Raw genomic sequence first — 14,290 nt, 5'->3', positions numbered from 1 at the left:
GCAGAGGTTTGAATGCGTTGTTATAGCAACCACAGATAGCACCTCTGTGTGAACCTAGAAAGATCTGACCCTTTCCTCAGGGAAAAACTTAGCAAGAAATTGCAAATACAAGCATAAACAACTGCATAAAGAGCCTTGCAAACGTGAAGCGAGGAACACAGGCGTTGTTGCCTGGATCAACACAGGTCTCCTCCAGGTCTGTTGAAGAGGGTCGCAACAACGCAAGCGTAAAAAAAAAAAGCGAACTAGAATCCAGGTCTGGTGAGTCGCGGGCGTGTGCACGGAACGAGCACGCGCGCAACAAATGCACGGGACCGCGCTCACGTAAATACGCTTGCGTTGTCGCACCGCGACTTCTCCGAGCAAAAAAACGCAGGTCTCATTGAAAATGAACTATAGGCGCATTTTATCGCTCCCCGTTTGCAAGGCCCTTAAAGCTGAACATGTTGAAGTTTGAACTAGATTTCTAGCACAGAGTATGTGGAAGTCGATGCCAAAACAAAGTGGCCCAATAGACTGTAAGACAACTATTGTGTGTGCTAGCTGGAGCGAGCCCACAAATATTAAAACCCCAGTCCATGGGAACCAAATGTATTCATTAATTCTCATGAAGGCTATTTTTTTTCTTTTTGGGTTTGTCCCTCTTCACTCCTCTTTCGTGGCAGGCTTTTAATCCAAGCAGACTATGATGTAAATATTAAGGACTACGACGGCTGGACACCGCTCCACGCAGCGGCACACTGGGGCAAAGAGGAGGCCTGCAGGATACTGGTGGACAACATGTGTGACATGGACCTCATCAATAAAGTGGTGAGTGCCCTCCCTCTTCTTTAAGGGCAGATTCACACTATGGTCCCGGGTGCGCACTCGGGCCCTCTTGGCAGATGTTGTGGTATAGTGTGAACGCTGCGTACCGTCCCCCCCCGGAGCGGTTCACCCAACCATTTCCCGGGACCGATTGAAGTGTACTCGGATATGGATCGATACAATGTGAAAGCATTGAATTCAGTTGAATGTAAGTGCACTCGAGTGCGGAAGAATCTAAGGCCAATGTGAATCATAGCCAGCGGGGACCGGGGAATCGTATTCGGGAACAGTTTGAATCAAACGGACTCGGTGTGAATCTGCCCTTACAACCTGGGATAAGCTGCACATATATCATGTAGTAGCTGGGCTCCTACAAGTAGCATAGCAGTATCTACAGTGTAGAACTAATGTTGAACATCTCAATTGACCCAAACGTTTTGTTGCATAATTCCATAACATCTATGTTTCTTACTTAAAGGGATATTTCACTTTCAAGAAAGCTTTTGGTAATTTCTACTCACGCTTTGTGAACGCCCTCAGGCAGTTTTTAAGTTGCTTGATTTAGTATTTAGATATTTGATATTAATTTTAGCCGCCCCCCTTCCTATACTAAGCCATTGTAACTTCAAACTCCAGTTTAACCATGTTAGATTAGTCACCTTGTCCTTGTTTTTGGTGACTCGTACTGCCCTTCCAATACGTGAGGTATAATTGGAAGGTCAATACCGATGCGCCACCATCTGCCGACGTGCGACAGGACATATCACACCGCTGGGACGAACACAAACCGTTGTGTTGCATATCGACCCATTGCTGTGGTTTGGTTGATTGTTAAAGTTACAGTGGGTTTGTACAGGAAGGGGGCGGGGCAGTTAAAATGAATAATTAAATATCTAAATAATGAATCGAGCAATTGAAATACTGTCTGGGGTGTGTTTCACAAAATATCCCTTTAAAGGATAAGTTAGGCGATTTTACAACGTGCCTCTAACGTTATCTGAGACATTGTACCTGGACATGTGGAAAATTCAGGTTAAAACAAATTGCTGTTAGCTGAAATGATAAAGTTTACAATTTGCTAGCGTGTTGTAAAAACATCTACTAAACCAATTATTAAACACATTTGTAGGCTCTACAGTATGGAGTAAAATGACACATTTGGGAAATTACACAAATTATAGCAAATAAGCACCTCATCAAACTAGCTCTTGAACCTAGTTTCTGAATCTGCAGGTATGATACACTGTATGTAGGCCTAAAATCACTGTATCTAACCTTGAAATGAGACTTAAAAAGGACAGACTAAAGCAACAGAACACACCTTTTCTTAAAAGATCCAGTAGGATGAATAATAGTCAAACATTTCTGTTTTGAATTGTTCATATTGTATCTCTAATCTGTTATTTTCTAAGGGTGTTTTGTTGTTTGTTTCCCCCTCTCCAGGGTCAGACAGCTTTAGACGTTTCAGACGAAGATGTTCTGGGCTACCTGGAGGAACTCCAGAAGAAACAGAACCTGGTGGGTTTCTCTCTGTGCTCATTGTGTACATCTACACATTACATAACACCCGTGTTGATTTTGTCGCCTATTACAAAACAAAATTCGTCGACTACCTTTTTTCACTGTCGAAAACGAAATGGAAATGAAGTGAAAACTAAGCTATGATGACCAAGACTATATATGACCAATATATATATTGACAATTTCGTCAAAAAATAAAAGCTAGACTAAAATGTTAGGAAGGGACTAGTGGACAAGAGAGAGAGAGCCACCCCTTATCTCTAAACTTATTTGCCATTTTTTAAAACATTTTAAAATAGTACAAATACCCGATCTACAAGCTAGCTAACAACGTGTTGATGTAGATTTTGGTTTTGATTGGTTGGTTTTAAAATAGTAAAAAATGGCAAATAAGTTTAGGGGAGCCCCTAAACTAAAATGTTTGGAAGGGACAAGATCCAGTATACCGGTAGGTCACTTTATACGACGAAATGCCTTTATACGACATTAACGACGGCATCAAGGCTCACCAAAATACATTTTAATCTACTAAAACAACTGTAGATTTAGTCAAACTAAAATCTCATGATATTTAGTCTACTAAAACTAGACATAAACATTCCAGATGAATAAAACTAAAATCTAGCTGTCTGCATAGCTGCATACATAGCACTTCACATAATATCAGCACCACTGAAGCTGAAGAGGCATTCGAATGAGTACATTTGTATCCACAGTCTGTGGGGGGAAAAAAAAACATACAATGTAATTTGCTTCTTGACGTCTCTCTTTGATGTTATTGTTGACGGCATTTCTTTCCTTCTTCCCCAGCTTCTGAACGAGAAGAAGGTTGTCAAGAAGTCTCCCTTGATTGAAACGACGACGACGGGGGACAATAACAAGCAAGTCAAAAAGTAATGAATTCCACTTTTACAATTCTCTGTTGAGAGACTTCAGTAGGAGTAACTTTACCTGTATTTTTATTTATATTAAAATTGGCTAACGTGAGGGCCGGGCTGGCCGGTGTGACCGGACCACAGCAGCACCAACGCTCGTGTCACCATAAGGATCATATAAGGAGTTCCCAATGCATCTACAGTATGCCCAAGTATGGAGTGTGTAGTCCTAACTTCAATGGGTCGCCATGGCATCAGGCACAAACAATCCAGAGAGGATTGTGTGCACATTTTAGGCCAGGTGCTGGATGTCAAGGCATTAAGGCATCCGCACGCTAGTTTAGAGCTGTGTGAGTGTGTGTGTGTGTGTGTGTGTGTGTGTGTGTGTGTGTGTGTGTGTGTGTGTGTGTGTGTGTGTGTGTGTGTGTGTGTGTGTGTGTGTGTGTGTGTGTGTGTGTGTGTGTGTGTGTGTGTGTGTGTGTGTGTGTGTGTGTGTGTGTGTGTGTGTGTGTGTGTGTGTGATGAAGACCTGAACAGGTCGAAAGTTGAACATTGCGGCTTTTGCCATTTAAACCCCTTCAGGACTGAAACCCCCTTTGGGGTTCTTGTTGCTATGTAAAGTATCAGCAACATAACATTTCTGCCCTAAATGGGTTCAAAGATAGTAAGTCCTTGGAGCTGTAAACTAGTCTGCGGATGTTTCTTCCGTCTCCTTGAATCGGGCACAAACAATATTTATTGTGTATTTTATAAAATGTAAGCTAATTAAGTGTTTGTGTCCACCTCTACCATATGCGTAATAGATGACTACTAGTTAACTAATGGTTTACTACTAGTTTTAATAGGCATTGGTGTTTTTTTATTTTTTATTGTGTATTTTTTAGCAAAGAAACGCTCGTTTTGGAGTCTGAGAAGACGGCGCCGCGCATCGAGTCCTTAGAACCCGAGAAGGTAGACGAAGAAGAGGAGGGTAAGAAGGACGAGTCGAGCTGCTCCAGTGAGGAAGAGGATGAAGAGGATTCAGAGTCTGAGAACGAAGCAGGTATTTGTGGGGGAAACCTACAGGGATGTGTTTTTTACCTGTTACATATTGGTTTTTACTCTTATTTTACTTAATTTCTAATAAAGTTGTCTTTTTCTCATGTCCGTCCCCCCGGCCACCACACATGTAAAGCGTCTTTGGGTATTAGAAAAGTGCTATATAAGTCCCAGGTATTATTATTATTATTATTAGGGATCATTTAAATCAGAGGTTCTCAAACCTTTTCATGTCAAGGACACCCAAATTGACACTTAGTAGCCCGCGGACCCCCATTTGAAATGAATATGCCAGTGCCCCCGATAAGAGAGGAGTCTCTAGCAGTGATTCCGAAACATTAATTTCAAGGACCCCTAGTTTCACATGCATTAGGCTACGGACCCCCATTTAATGGCATTTCTATCTCTGGGACATTTATTTTTTAATATTGTAAAAATCATTGTTAATTTAATAAAATTTGTAAACTCTGAGTTATAGTTCCATAAGTGTCCATTTGGTTCCTAACTATCATTTAGCTGGGGACCCCCTGGAACTCCCTCAAGGACCCCCCCGGACCCCACTTTGAGAACCACTGATTTAAATGACAACTAAATTTAAATCCTGCTATAGCTACCAGACAAATTCTAGTAAATTAGTTTAAATAAAGATTAAAGACACCGCCTCATAGGGTTGCTTGCTATGGTGATACTGGTGGCTGAGATTTTGCAACTTATTAAAATGGACTTTGCAGGGATTTGGCATTGCTATCAGACATTTCCCCTATAATTGGTTCTCACCGCCAGTCCACACTCTGACATTAATTTGGTTTAAATCCTCCTTTTTACTGATGATGAATCCGGCACTTCAATCAAAATGGGCTGAACATGATGTCTGTGTGTGCATGTTCTATATTTCCATTTGCCCACTATACATAGTTTCATTTTCCCATTGTTAACCCAAAGTTAACTGGATTTCTGGTGCTTGTGGTGATATTCATCTTCTTGACAATACTGTAAAATCAGCTATTTTTCACACAGGGTAGTCCAATTTCCGTAAATTCCTTAATTTGTCAAACGCAACACTGCATAAAGTCTACATTAACACAACACTGCATAAATTCTACATTAACAGCCAATTTGACCACTAAACACACATTACATTCAAGCGTCCATTTTACGAAAGCTCAATGGACGATGGTCCCTCTGTTGCTCGGCTTGGAAGTCCCAACCACAACATACTGTAACCTCATCGAAATCCATCAGCCACTTGTTTCCTGCTCTGCTGGGTGACTTCCTCCTCGTTGCCTTTGACAAAAACAAGTTTACATCTGCTTTTTAAACTTTTTTCTCCCCCCCCCCCCCCCCCCCCCGCCTCCACCTAGAAAAGAGCAAGCCATCTGCTCCGGTCAACAACAACAGTACGACAATGCCACCACCACCTGCCCCGGCGGCCAGCATCATCACTGTGTCCTCTACCACCACCTCCCCAACCAGCTCCACCACCAACACCACCACCACCACCACTACCACTAACCAGGTGACCCCACCACCTCCCACCTCGCCTGTCAAGAAGGTACGGACTGGGGGGACGAGTAGCGTTCAGCCTCGCCATCTTACCTCTCGTACTCAAAGGATGGGCCGTCTATGTAGGGCTGTCACCGTTACCAATTTAAGATTCGTTTCATTTGCACACAATAATTGTGATTAATAATTTAATTGTGTTCGTGGCATTTGAACATTGAACATTGCCTGGTAATTTAAAAAAAAAAATGCACGGGTCAGAAATGATTTTTATACTTAAAAATACAGCGTAAATAGTCTATCTACAATCGCCCTGTGACAGTGGTGATGTCTGTCTTTCTGAATGCTAGTCTCGCCTCAACCCAGTCATCCTACCTAATAAAAAGCTAAACTCTGGCACACGCAAAGGCCACAGGTGCGTCGGGGGAAGACCAAACGAGGGCCCGGCACACTGGAAAAGGGAAAGGCATGGATTTATTGACATGGGGGAAAAAAGCTCTCGCACACTGTCTTCAAATGCAGTTAAAAACGTTTTACAACATAATCACTACCGTATCTATATCTATCTTTATCGTAAAGATGGCCTGATGAAGGTCATCAGAAGGTATAAGCAAACTCTCGCACACCGTCTTCAAATGCAGTTAAAAACGTTTTACAACTAAATCACTACCGTATCTATATCTATCTTTATCGTAAAGATGGCCTGATGAAGGTCTAAACAGACCTGCATTTGAAGACGGTGTTTCAATAAATGTATACCCGCCGTACTGATGGCCACCTCCACTCAGCCAAGTTAGACTTCGTACTCGTGAGACGTGTGAACGCCCTGTTATATATATATATATATATATATTTTACAATACAATTAACCATATTTAATTTATAGCCAGTTGAACGCAAACCCAATTTCATGGTTGGTTGAAGACGCATGGGGTTTACAACTCTACATGAATGGCACCACGGATAACACCATGTCAATTAATGCAATAGTAGTGCATTAATTGCGGTGCATTGAACACGGAGCCACAGTAAATGTCACTGAGGAACTGGACAAGAATTACCATTCAGTTACCATTCATTTTTAATTAAGTTTCAACAAACATGGCAATAGTCTGCACAAGGTGGGGGGAGGGGTTATCGGCAGCTTAACGCTGGGTGTGTGTGTTAACATTTTACTACTGTTAGAATCAGAGCTGGGAGGACTCTGCTTGGCTCTATTCCTAGAGACAGATTTGTTAGTTTTCTATTCTACCCAGATGGTTTATTATGGCATTTCCCTGTTGTCTCAGGTTTAAATTAGGCCCTGAATTAGAAGGCTAGACTGGGGGCGCCCGCTGGCCTAGTGGATGGTCCAGACGCATACCACATACAGGCACTTCGAGTCGCGTTCATGATGACCTTTGCTGCATGTCTCCCCGTCTCTCTCTCTCTCCCTCTTTTCTGTCCGTCTTCACTTGAAACGATCAATTATAGGCAGAAAAGCCCCAAAAATGAAGGCTAGACTGAAACCCAGCAACTGGATCGGTATTCGGTATTACTTACTGCTGTAGAACATTTGGAACACTAAATATTGTTTATCAAGGACTCGGCAAAACCAGGTCAGTGGCCTTGTGGTTAGTGCGTCCAACTGGAAGTTTTTAGTTCAACCCCTGGCAGAGGCATTTTAAGGTTAGTTTTTGGGGGGTGTGGCTCGATGCAAAAGGAAACAGGAGATAGGGTCCTGACCTACGGGTCACATGGCTCAGGAACTGTGGGTACACATTAAGCCTGTTTGACTAAACTGGGATTGAGATCCCTCATGCGATTGCTGCCCTCTGCTGGGAGCATTAGGTAAGGCAGGCACCAGCATTTAGCCTCCCTACAGTATAGTACACAAACATGTGCCTCGTGGTCTCCGTTTGAAATGAGCAGCATCACATCAAATGCCATCTGAAATTGGAGATGTTTTGTGGTTCTGCTAAACATTGCCATTAATTAAAAGCAGATTATGGGTAACACTGTAAGATCATTGATACCAGCTGCATGCAACCTACAGGTGTTTACAGTAACTAGTCGACACACAATACGACACACACAACGAGAAACAAGAAGTCCATCCAGTGGCTGGCGTGCACTCCAGCAACCACTTTCACAACAAAACTCTCCCCCCGAGTTGTTCGTTCATTCATTTACTCTCTCGTTCCCACTAAATGATCTTGTTGTTCCAGTCCTCCTCCTCCTCCTCCTTCTGAAGTGCAGTGCTCACGCTCGGCACAATGTCCCCCGTCTTAACGAGAGTGAGCGAAAGATTAACAACAATGTCCAGTTTGACACTAGCAGCGAATCTCTCTCGCCTCCTCAATGGCTCTCCTTGTATATTAATAACAGAGCAGCCTCTCATGCCAACCCAGAACAATAGTGATGCTCTCTGTTGTCTGACAGTAAACATTGTGCTGTGTGACCAGGCCTTTTTAAAAATCTCTCTATCTCTCTCTCTCTATCTCTCTCTACCTTTGTCCTTGCCATGATGTGTGTTTTTTTTCTGTTACTGCTGCTTCGATAACTCTTATACAGACCTTTTCTTTTCTCAACATACCATTCTGTATCTCTCTCTCTCTCTCTCTCTCTCTCTCTCTCTCTCTCCATGAAGTGTGTTTTTTATCTGTTACTGCTGCTTCGATAACTCTTTCGACACCCTTTTTCTTTACTCAACGTTCCATTCTGTATTTCTCTCTACCTCCCTCTCTCTGTCTCTCAACACGGGCTGTCGTCTTGGTTGGCTTTTTAGTCTGATTGTATGAATCCCTCCCTCATGCCCGTGGCGGAGCCGGGCGGTCCTGCATTGTGGCGTCAAGGCTTGCGCAAAACTGGCATTTCTCTCTTGCCCAAAAAGCTGATGGTGAGGCATTGGTGTGCACCGTCCCGGAGTTGTTCTCTTGTCCTACGTTATGCACCTACCTCCTCCGCACTGATGATGATCAAAATAAATTAAAACGATTAAAAAAAAAACATAACCACATTTGCCCCGATCCAGGCGATGCTAACGTGAATCCTCTTATCCCTTTTTCCTTGCGTCACTCACTGTCCCAATGTGTTGTTTTCTTCACATGCATCAACAAAACACCTCACTGCCCTCCCTGACACACACACTCATAGCGTGTGTGCGTGTGTGTGTGTGTGTGTGTGTGTGTGTGTGGCTTCTGTGCTGCTTTGCCATTTTCTCATCATCCAGCTGTTGTGTATTTCTGATATTTTTGTGTAATTAATATTGACCAGAGCTTGTGCGTGCGTGTGCGTGTGTGTGTCCTAACAACAGCGCTCTAACAGGTTGAATAGATCATGCATTTGCCACGTTGTCCTGTGTGCTTTTTGTCTTATTTTCTTCAATGATCCTAAATGAAAATCATGGGTGTGAACGAAATCGAATATTTAATTCAAAAGTCTGCATCTGATTTGTTTAATAACTCTGGCATGTCTTGCAAATATACCAAGACATGACCGTGCTTCTCTTACAAGGATATGTCTATCTAACCACATAATATTTCACTTAAAGGTGAACTTCTGAAAATACTATTAAACACAATTCTTTATTCATGAGTGTCTGCCCCAACACTTACCGGTATCAGAAATATACCGGTAATGCATTTATTTGCATATTTTAACTTTAATAAATACCGTTTCTGACAACGCGTTACGAAATATCCTTTTCCTTGGCCGCTAGCACCCTGCAGCAATTCTTTTTGAGCGACACTTCTGTATGGAAGCGGTGGCCGAACGGATTGTGGAGCGGTCTTGATACCGGAAGGTCGCCAGTTCGAATCAGCGGTCCGACACGTTAAAAATTACTACCGCTGAAGTGCCCTTGGACAAGGCATTGAACCACTACCATGAAATGTTCTATGAAATAAGCAGGGCCTGGCTGTAAACAAGTATCTGATGCTTAGTCCAGTTACCCTGGGTAAACATAGTACCTTTCCTTTCCTTTGGACAAACACTGTAACAAAACAAACACCCCGACCCCGGCTTCAGCAAGAGAATCGACAACCAGGACACCTTTTCGTACACGGTGTAAATCCCAGCGTTCACCCTTAAGTTTAAATGAACACGAAGGATTTTACAGAGTACCCTCATTAACCTCCGTTTTGTTTTTACTGAGACAACTAAAACCCTGGACTGCTGCCTTTTTTTTGACTATGCTCATTTCTAAACGCTCAACCCGACTGGGCCGTTCTGACTCCCAACGTTTCTCTCCCCAACCTCCTCCTCCTCCTCCAGGTGAGCCAGCCTGCCGCCGGGAAGGTGGCGGCGGCGACGACTACAACGACGGCGGCGGCGACGACAACGCCGTCGACGCCGTCGACCAAAGCGGAGGTGGAGAGGAAGGTGGACGAGTCTCCGGCCTCGTGGCGCCTGGGCCTCCGGAAGACGGGCAGCTACGGCGCGCTGGCGGAGATCACGGCCACCAAGGAAGGAGCTCAGAAAGACAAGGACACGGCCGGCGGCGTGATGCGCTCGGCCTCCAGCCCCCGCCTCTCCTCCACCCTGGACAACAAAGACAAAGAGAAGGTACGGAGGAGGAGGAGGAGGACATCTCTCTTCCGTTAGTTTTTTCTCCTTGTCTTAAAGGGGATATTTCTCTTCATTTCACAAACTTTTGGTCATTTCGTCGTCTATTCAGGTTTATGTGAACGCCCCAGACAGTTTTTAAGTTGCTTTATTCAGTATTCGATATTTGATTACCGGTAATACATTTGATGTTTTCTTTTAATTATTATTTCTTTTTTTACAAATAAATCAGAAAAGTAATAAACACATGGGAACCTCACGTATTAGGAGGGTAGTATCAGTCACCAGAAAAGGCAATTTTTTAAGAATAATAATAAATAATAATAAATATCATTTGCGATTAGGTGATTATGTAATAATTAGACAGGCCTTTCTGCGGTACCTTAAGGCTCATTCATAGTCTGGATCTCTGGTGGTTAGGTGACCACCGAACTACAACATGACGTCACGAGCCGCGGTGAAGAGCAAACCACCGCCACCGCCCCAGCCCTTCTCTCTGTTTTTACTCCCCACCGCTCAGTGTTATTTCAGCTCCAGTGGTCAGCTCACCACCGGAGCGGTGGTCACCTCACCACCGGAGCGGTGGTCACCTCTAGCCTGGTTAATAAACCAGACTAATATCGCACGGACCGCGGGATATTAGTCTGGGGAGGCTCAGCTTGGATTTCATTTCCAGGGCGGCGGGTTGAAACATTTTCTCTTTGACGCAATTGGTCAGAGCTGCTGTCAGTCAAAGGTCTCAAGCATTGAAAGTCACTGTACCAAAGCCCCGCCCATATTAAATACCGTGTCCCGATTGGCCGCCCCATTTCTCTGGTGTAAGAAATGGGTGTACAATTGAGCCTCTCCAGACCGTAATCCGCCGGCAGGCAATTTTTTTGCCAACGGCTGATTCGGTCTGGTTTATTAACCAGGCTAGGTCACCTCACCACCGGAGCGGTGGTCACCTCACCACCTGAAAATCCAGACAATAAATGGGCCTTTAGATTAGGACGGGGAGCGTGGGAGAGGTCAATGGTCAATGTCTTGAAATTATACTGCGTGCTGTTAATTTTTGGTTGAGCGACACATATTGAACTCACTTCATTTTGGTCCAGTTAAACGGTTAAGTAGAGTGGACGTTAATTTCAAAAGGAAAGCATAAGTTACTGACAACTCGTGTTATTTCAAAGCGGTCATGTTTTGCTGCGCTGCTGTTAAATCTTTAATAATAAGTAGCTGTGTGAGAGCTTTTCAGAAAGCTTTTTGAACAGCTCTAAATGGTCTAAATTTTAACGGGCCCCTCTCTGTCTGTCTGTCTGTGTTGCCTCCTGTGTCTACAGGAAAAGGACAAAGCAACTCGTCTGGCCTACGTGGCCCCAACCATCCCCAGAAGGCTCGCCAGTACTTCAGACATCGACGAAAAGGAGAACAGGTGCCCCATGCAGGCTCTGCTGTCTATTACGCTGTTTTTACCATGTATTGCCTTGAGCGCCGCCTGCTGCCCACTGCGAGTGTTGTCGCAGGCCAAACGGTCTCTGTGCTTATGCATGGTGTCTGGCTTCTTGCAGCCTCTCTGTTGGCTCTTGGCCGTAGCAGTAGCACTTGCCCTAGCCTCACAACCGTGCAGAGTCGCCTCATGCAAAGGCTGAAATGTGTCATTTAGATGGAACGTTATGTAGACGGATGCCAGTTTATAGTTTCAATGTACGGATGTTCTACTGTTTGGTAGATCGGTTCTTAGTTTACTTATGATCCTAGATTACTATCTAGGGTTATCTATGCATTCGATGCATTACCTTGTGGTGTTCTTGCTTATTGAAAGTCGCTCTGGATTAAGAGCGTCTGCTAAATACCTGAAATTGTAAATTATCTTTGAATAGAACAGTATACATTGTATTGAGCAGTGTTATCCTAACAGCCTACAGTTAATGCTGGATAACACTCAATTTGGAATGTCTACTAGTCAGGGACAACATTTTTTCTTCCAGGGTAAACCCCAGGATTAGACTGGCTGCTCTCATTTTAAAACGCGTGTCGGTGATTATGTTTTTTTGTGGAGATCTCGGGTGCTATTTGTAGCTTGTGGTTCCTCAGGGATTCAGCCGCTAGTCTGGTACGTAGCGGCTCCTACACTCGGCGGCGGTGGGACGACGACCTGAAGAACAGCGACGGAAGCGCGTCCACCAACCGAACAACCCCCAGCTATCAGCGCAGGTTAGCCCCGCCCCGCGCCTCCCTCCATAACAACAAGCGCTCCCGAAAGCTCAGCGCTCCCATTGGATCGGAAGTGGCGTCCATTATTATGCCATCTTAGTTACTTTAGCTCAAAGGACAACTTTTCTCAATCAAGTTTTTCTCAACCAAGGTTCATGTTTTAGTTAGATTTTAGAGAAAGTAAAAGATGAGTGTTAATTGTGTTTCATTTGCTGCTTCCTTTCGTTTGAATGATTTTAGCTATTTGGGGTCAGGGGGCATTCAAACGTGGCTAAATATGTATTGCTTTACAATATATTATTTACTATACCCAGGAAATTACATCTGGCCACAAAAGGTCATGGGATCTACCCGTTTGTACCCATTGTACCTGTTTGGATTTTTATAACCTAGATTCCTGACTAACAACAGTACAATGTAGAACAGCGATTTTATTAGTTTTTTGCCTACTGTTCATGTCACTTTGACGTCATTACCAGGTACTGTTTGTGCATGTACATGCTGTCCAATGTTCCAATGGCGGCTACTGCTGTTGAAAGCCTTTGCAAATGAGCCTCCCTCATGTTGTCACTGCCACCACAGAGTGTGTTGCATGACTGTACTGGTGCTGTCTGGTTGTTGTGCCCTCTTAGTTTACCGTTAAGTTTATTGGCCCTTTTTTTGTCATCGACCCGTATGGTTCCTTAAAGTCCTACAATGGGCTCTATGCACACAGAATGACTCTTCCTACTTCCGGCCGCTTCCGTACTTCCCTCACAGGTGTTACCGATGATACAAATTAAGGCTCTGTTCCATTTAGTGAGCAGTGGTTCTCAAACTTTTACATTTCAACCCCCGTAACTCTGAGAGTGTATAAATGGAACCAAATGGACCCTTACAGGTCCATTTGGTTCCATTTGTTGGTTCCACGCCTGTACAGGGCCATTTGTAACCGACTCAAGGACACTGGTATAGCAGAGTGTTTCCAGTGAGCCAGTGAGTGATGCACAATAGCAGCACCCTGACTCTGTTTGACCAGAATGGAACGGAGCCTTTATTAGTATCATCGGTAACACCTGTGAAGGTAGGAAGTAGGGAAGGGGCCTCAAATTCTTTCCAAAATTATTTTATGGTGCAAAAACCAGACATGTCCCATAGTTGGAGTGCTTTTTGCCTTATATATTTTTTGTTAGTCCAGGGGCTTAGCCAGAATTTGGTACCACGTTAGGTAACTTTTTTTTTTGTATTCCTACATGTCTCTAGTTGAATTGGAAGATGTATCACACACACACACACACACACACACACACACACACACACACACACACACACACACACACACACACAATATCAACTAGAGACATGTAGGAATACAAAAATACAAAAACACCTTACACCTTACGTGGTACAAATTTGTGAAAATACAAGTGTTGGCCCCTGCACTGTGTGTGTGTGTGTGTGTGTGTGTGTGTGCGCGTCCTTCCCCTGCTAACATGCCTCTCTCCACCACCTGCTCCACCCACCCACCCACCCTGCCGCTCTGCTCCGTCCCGCCATCAGCACGTCCCACACGCTAGCGCTAGGTCGGAGTGGCAGCACGCGGGACGTGCCGTCCAAGTCGTCGTCCACGTCCAACCTGGACCCTAACACCTGTAACACTAAGTCCTGGCAGCCGCCCTCCTCCCACTACCAGTCTTACAGCATTTACCGCAGGTATACCTACAGTACCACCTCCAAGGCCTCACAAAGCCTCATTTATGCCATTAAGACCTGAGGCCGAGTCTACAAACGCAATGTCTTCTAAATCAGTTTGAAAACTGAAAAAAAAC

At 44.1% G+C, this 14,290-nt stretch overlaps 1 protein-coding gene across 6 annotated transcripts in view; it reads left to right on the top strand.

The window, feature by feature from the left end:
- Nucleotides 1–14,290, top strand: part of ppp1r12a (protein phosphatase 1, regulatory subunit 12A) — an 84,119-nt gene that overhangs the window by 44,732 nt on the left and 25,097 nt on the right. For 3 of the 6 annotated variants that reach the window (XM_080757695.1, XM_080757694.1, XM_080757699.1), the window contains 10 exons: nucleotides 666–810; nucleotides 2,251–2,325; nucleotides 3,139–3,221; nucleotides 4,088–4,245; nucleotides 5,603–5,757; nucleotides 8,509–8,619; nucleotides 9,996–10,286; nucleotides 11,609–11,700; nucleotides 12,363–12,482; nucleotides 14,022–14,174. In XM_080757695.1, the coding sequence (XP_080613821.1) occupies nucleotides 666–810; nucleotides 2,251–2,325; nucleotides 3,139–3,221; nucleotides 4,088–4,245; nucleotides 5,603–5,757; nucleotides 8,509–8,619; nucleotides 9,996–10,286; nucleotides 11,609–11,700; nucleotides 12,363–12,482; nucleotides 14,022–14,174 (1,383 nt within the window). The remainder of the gene's footprint in view (nucleotides 1–665; nucleotides 811–2,250; nucleotides 2,326–3,138; nucleotides 3,222–4,087; nucleotides 4,246–5,602; nucleotides 5,758–8,508; nucleotides 8,620–9,995; nucleotides 10,287–11,608; nucleotides 11,701–12,362; nucleotides 12,483–14,021; nucleotides 14,175–14,290) is intronic. The other 3 variants (XM_080757696.1, XM_080757697.1, XM_080757698.1) reach the window with 3 other exon arrangements.

This window comes from Protomyctophum bolini (genome assembly GCF_963924005.1).
Source record: "Protomyctophum bolini genome assembly, chromosome: 23".
NCBI classification, from domain to species: Eukaryota; Metazoa; Chordata; class Actinopteri; order Myctophiformes; family Myctophidae; genus Protomyctophum; species Protomyctophum bolini.
Note: the sequence above shows the minus strand (reverse complement) of the source record. Positions and strands in the feature narration are given on the sequence as shown.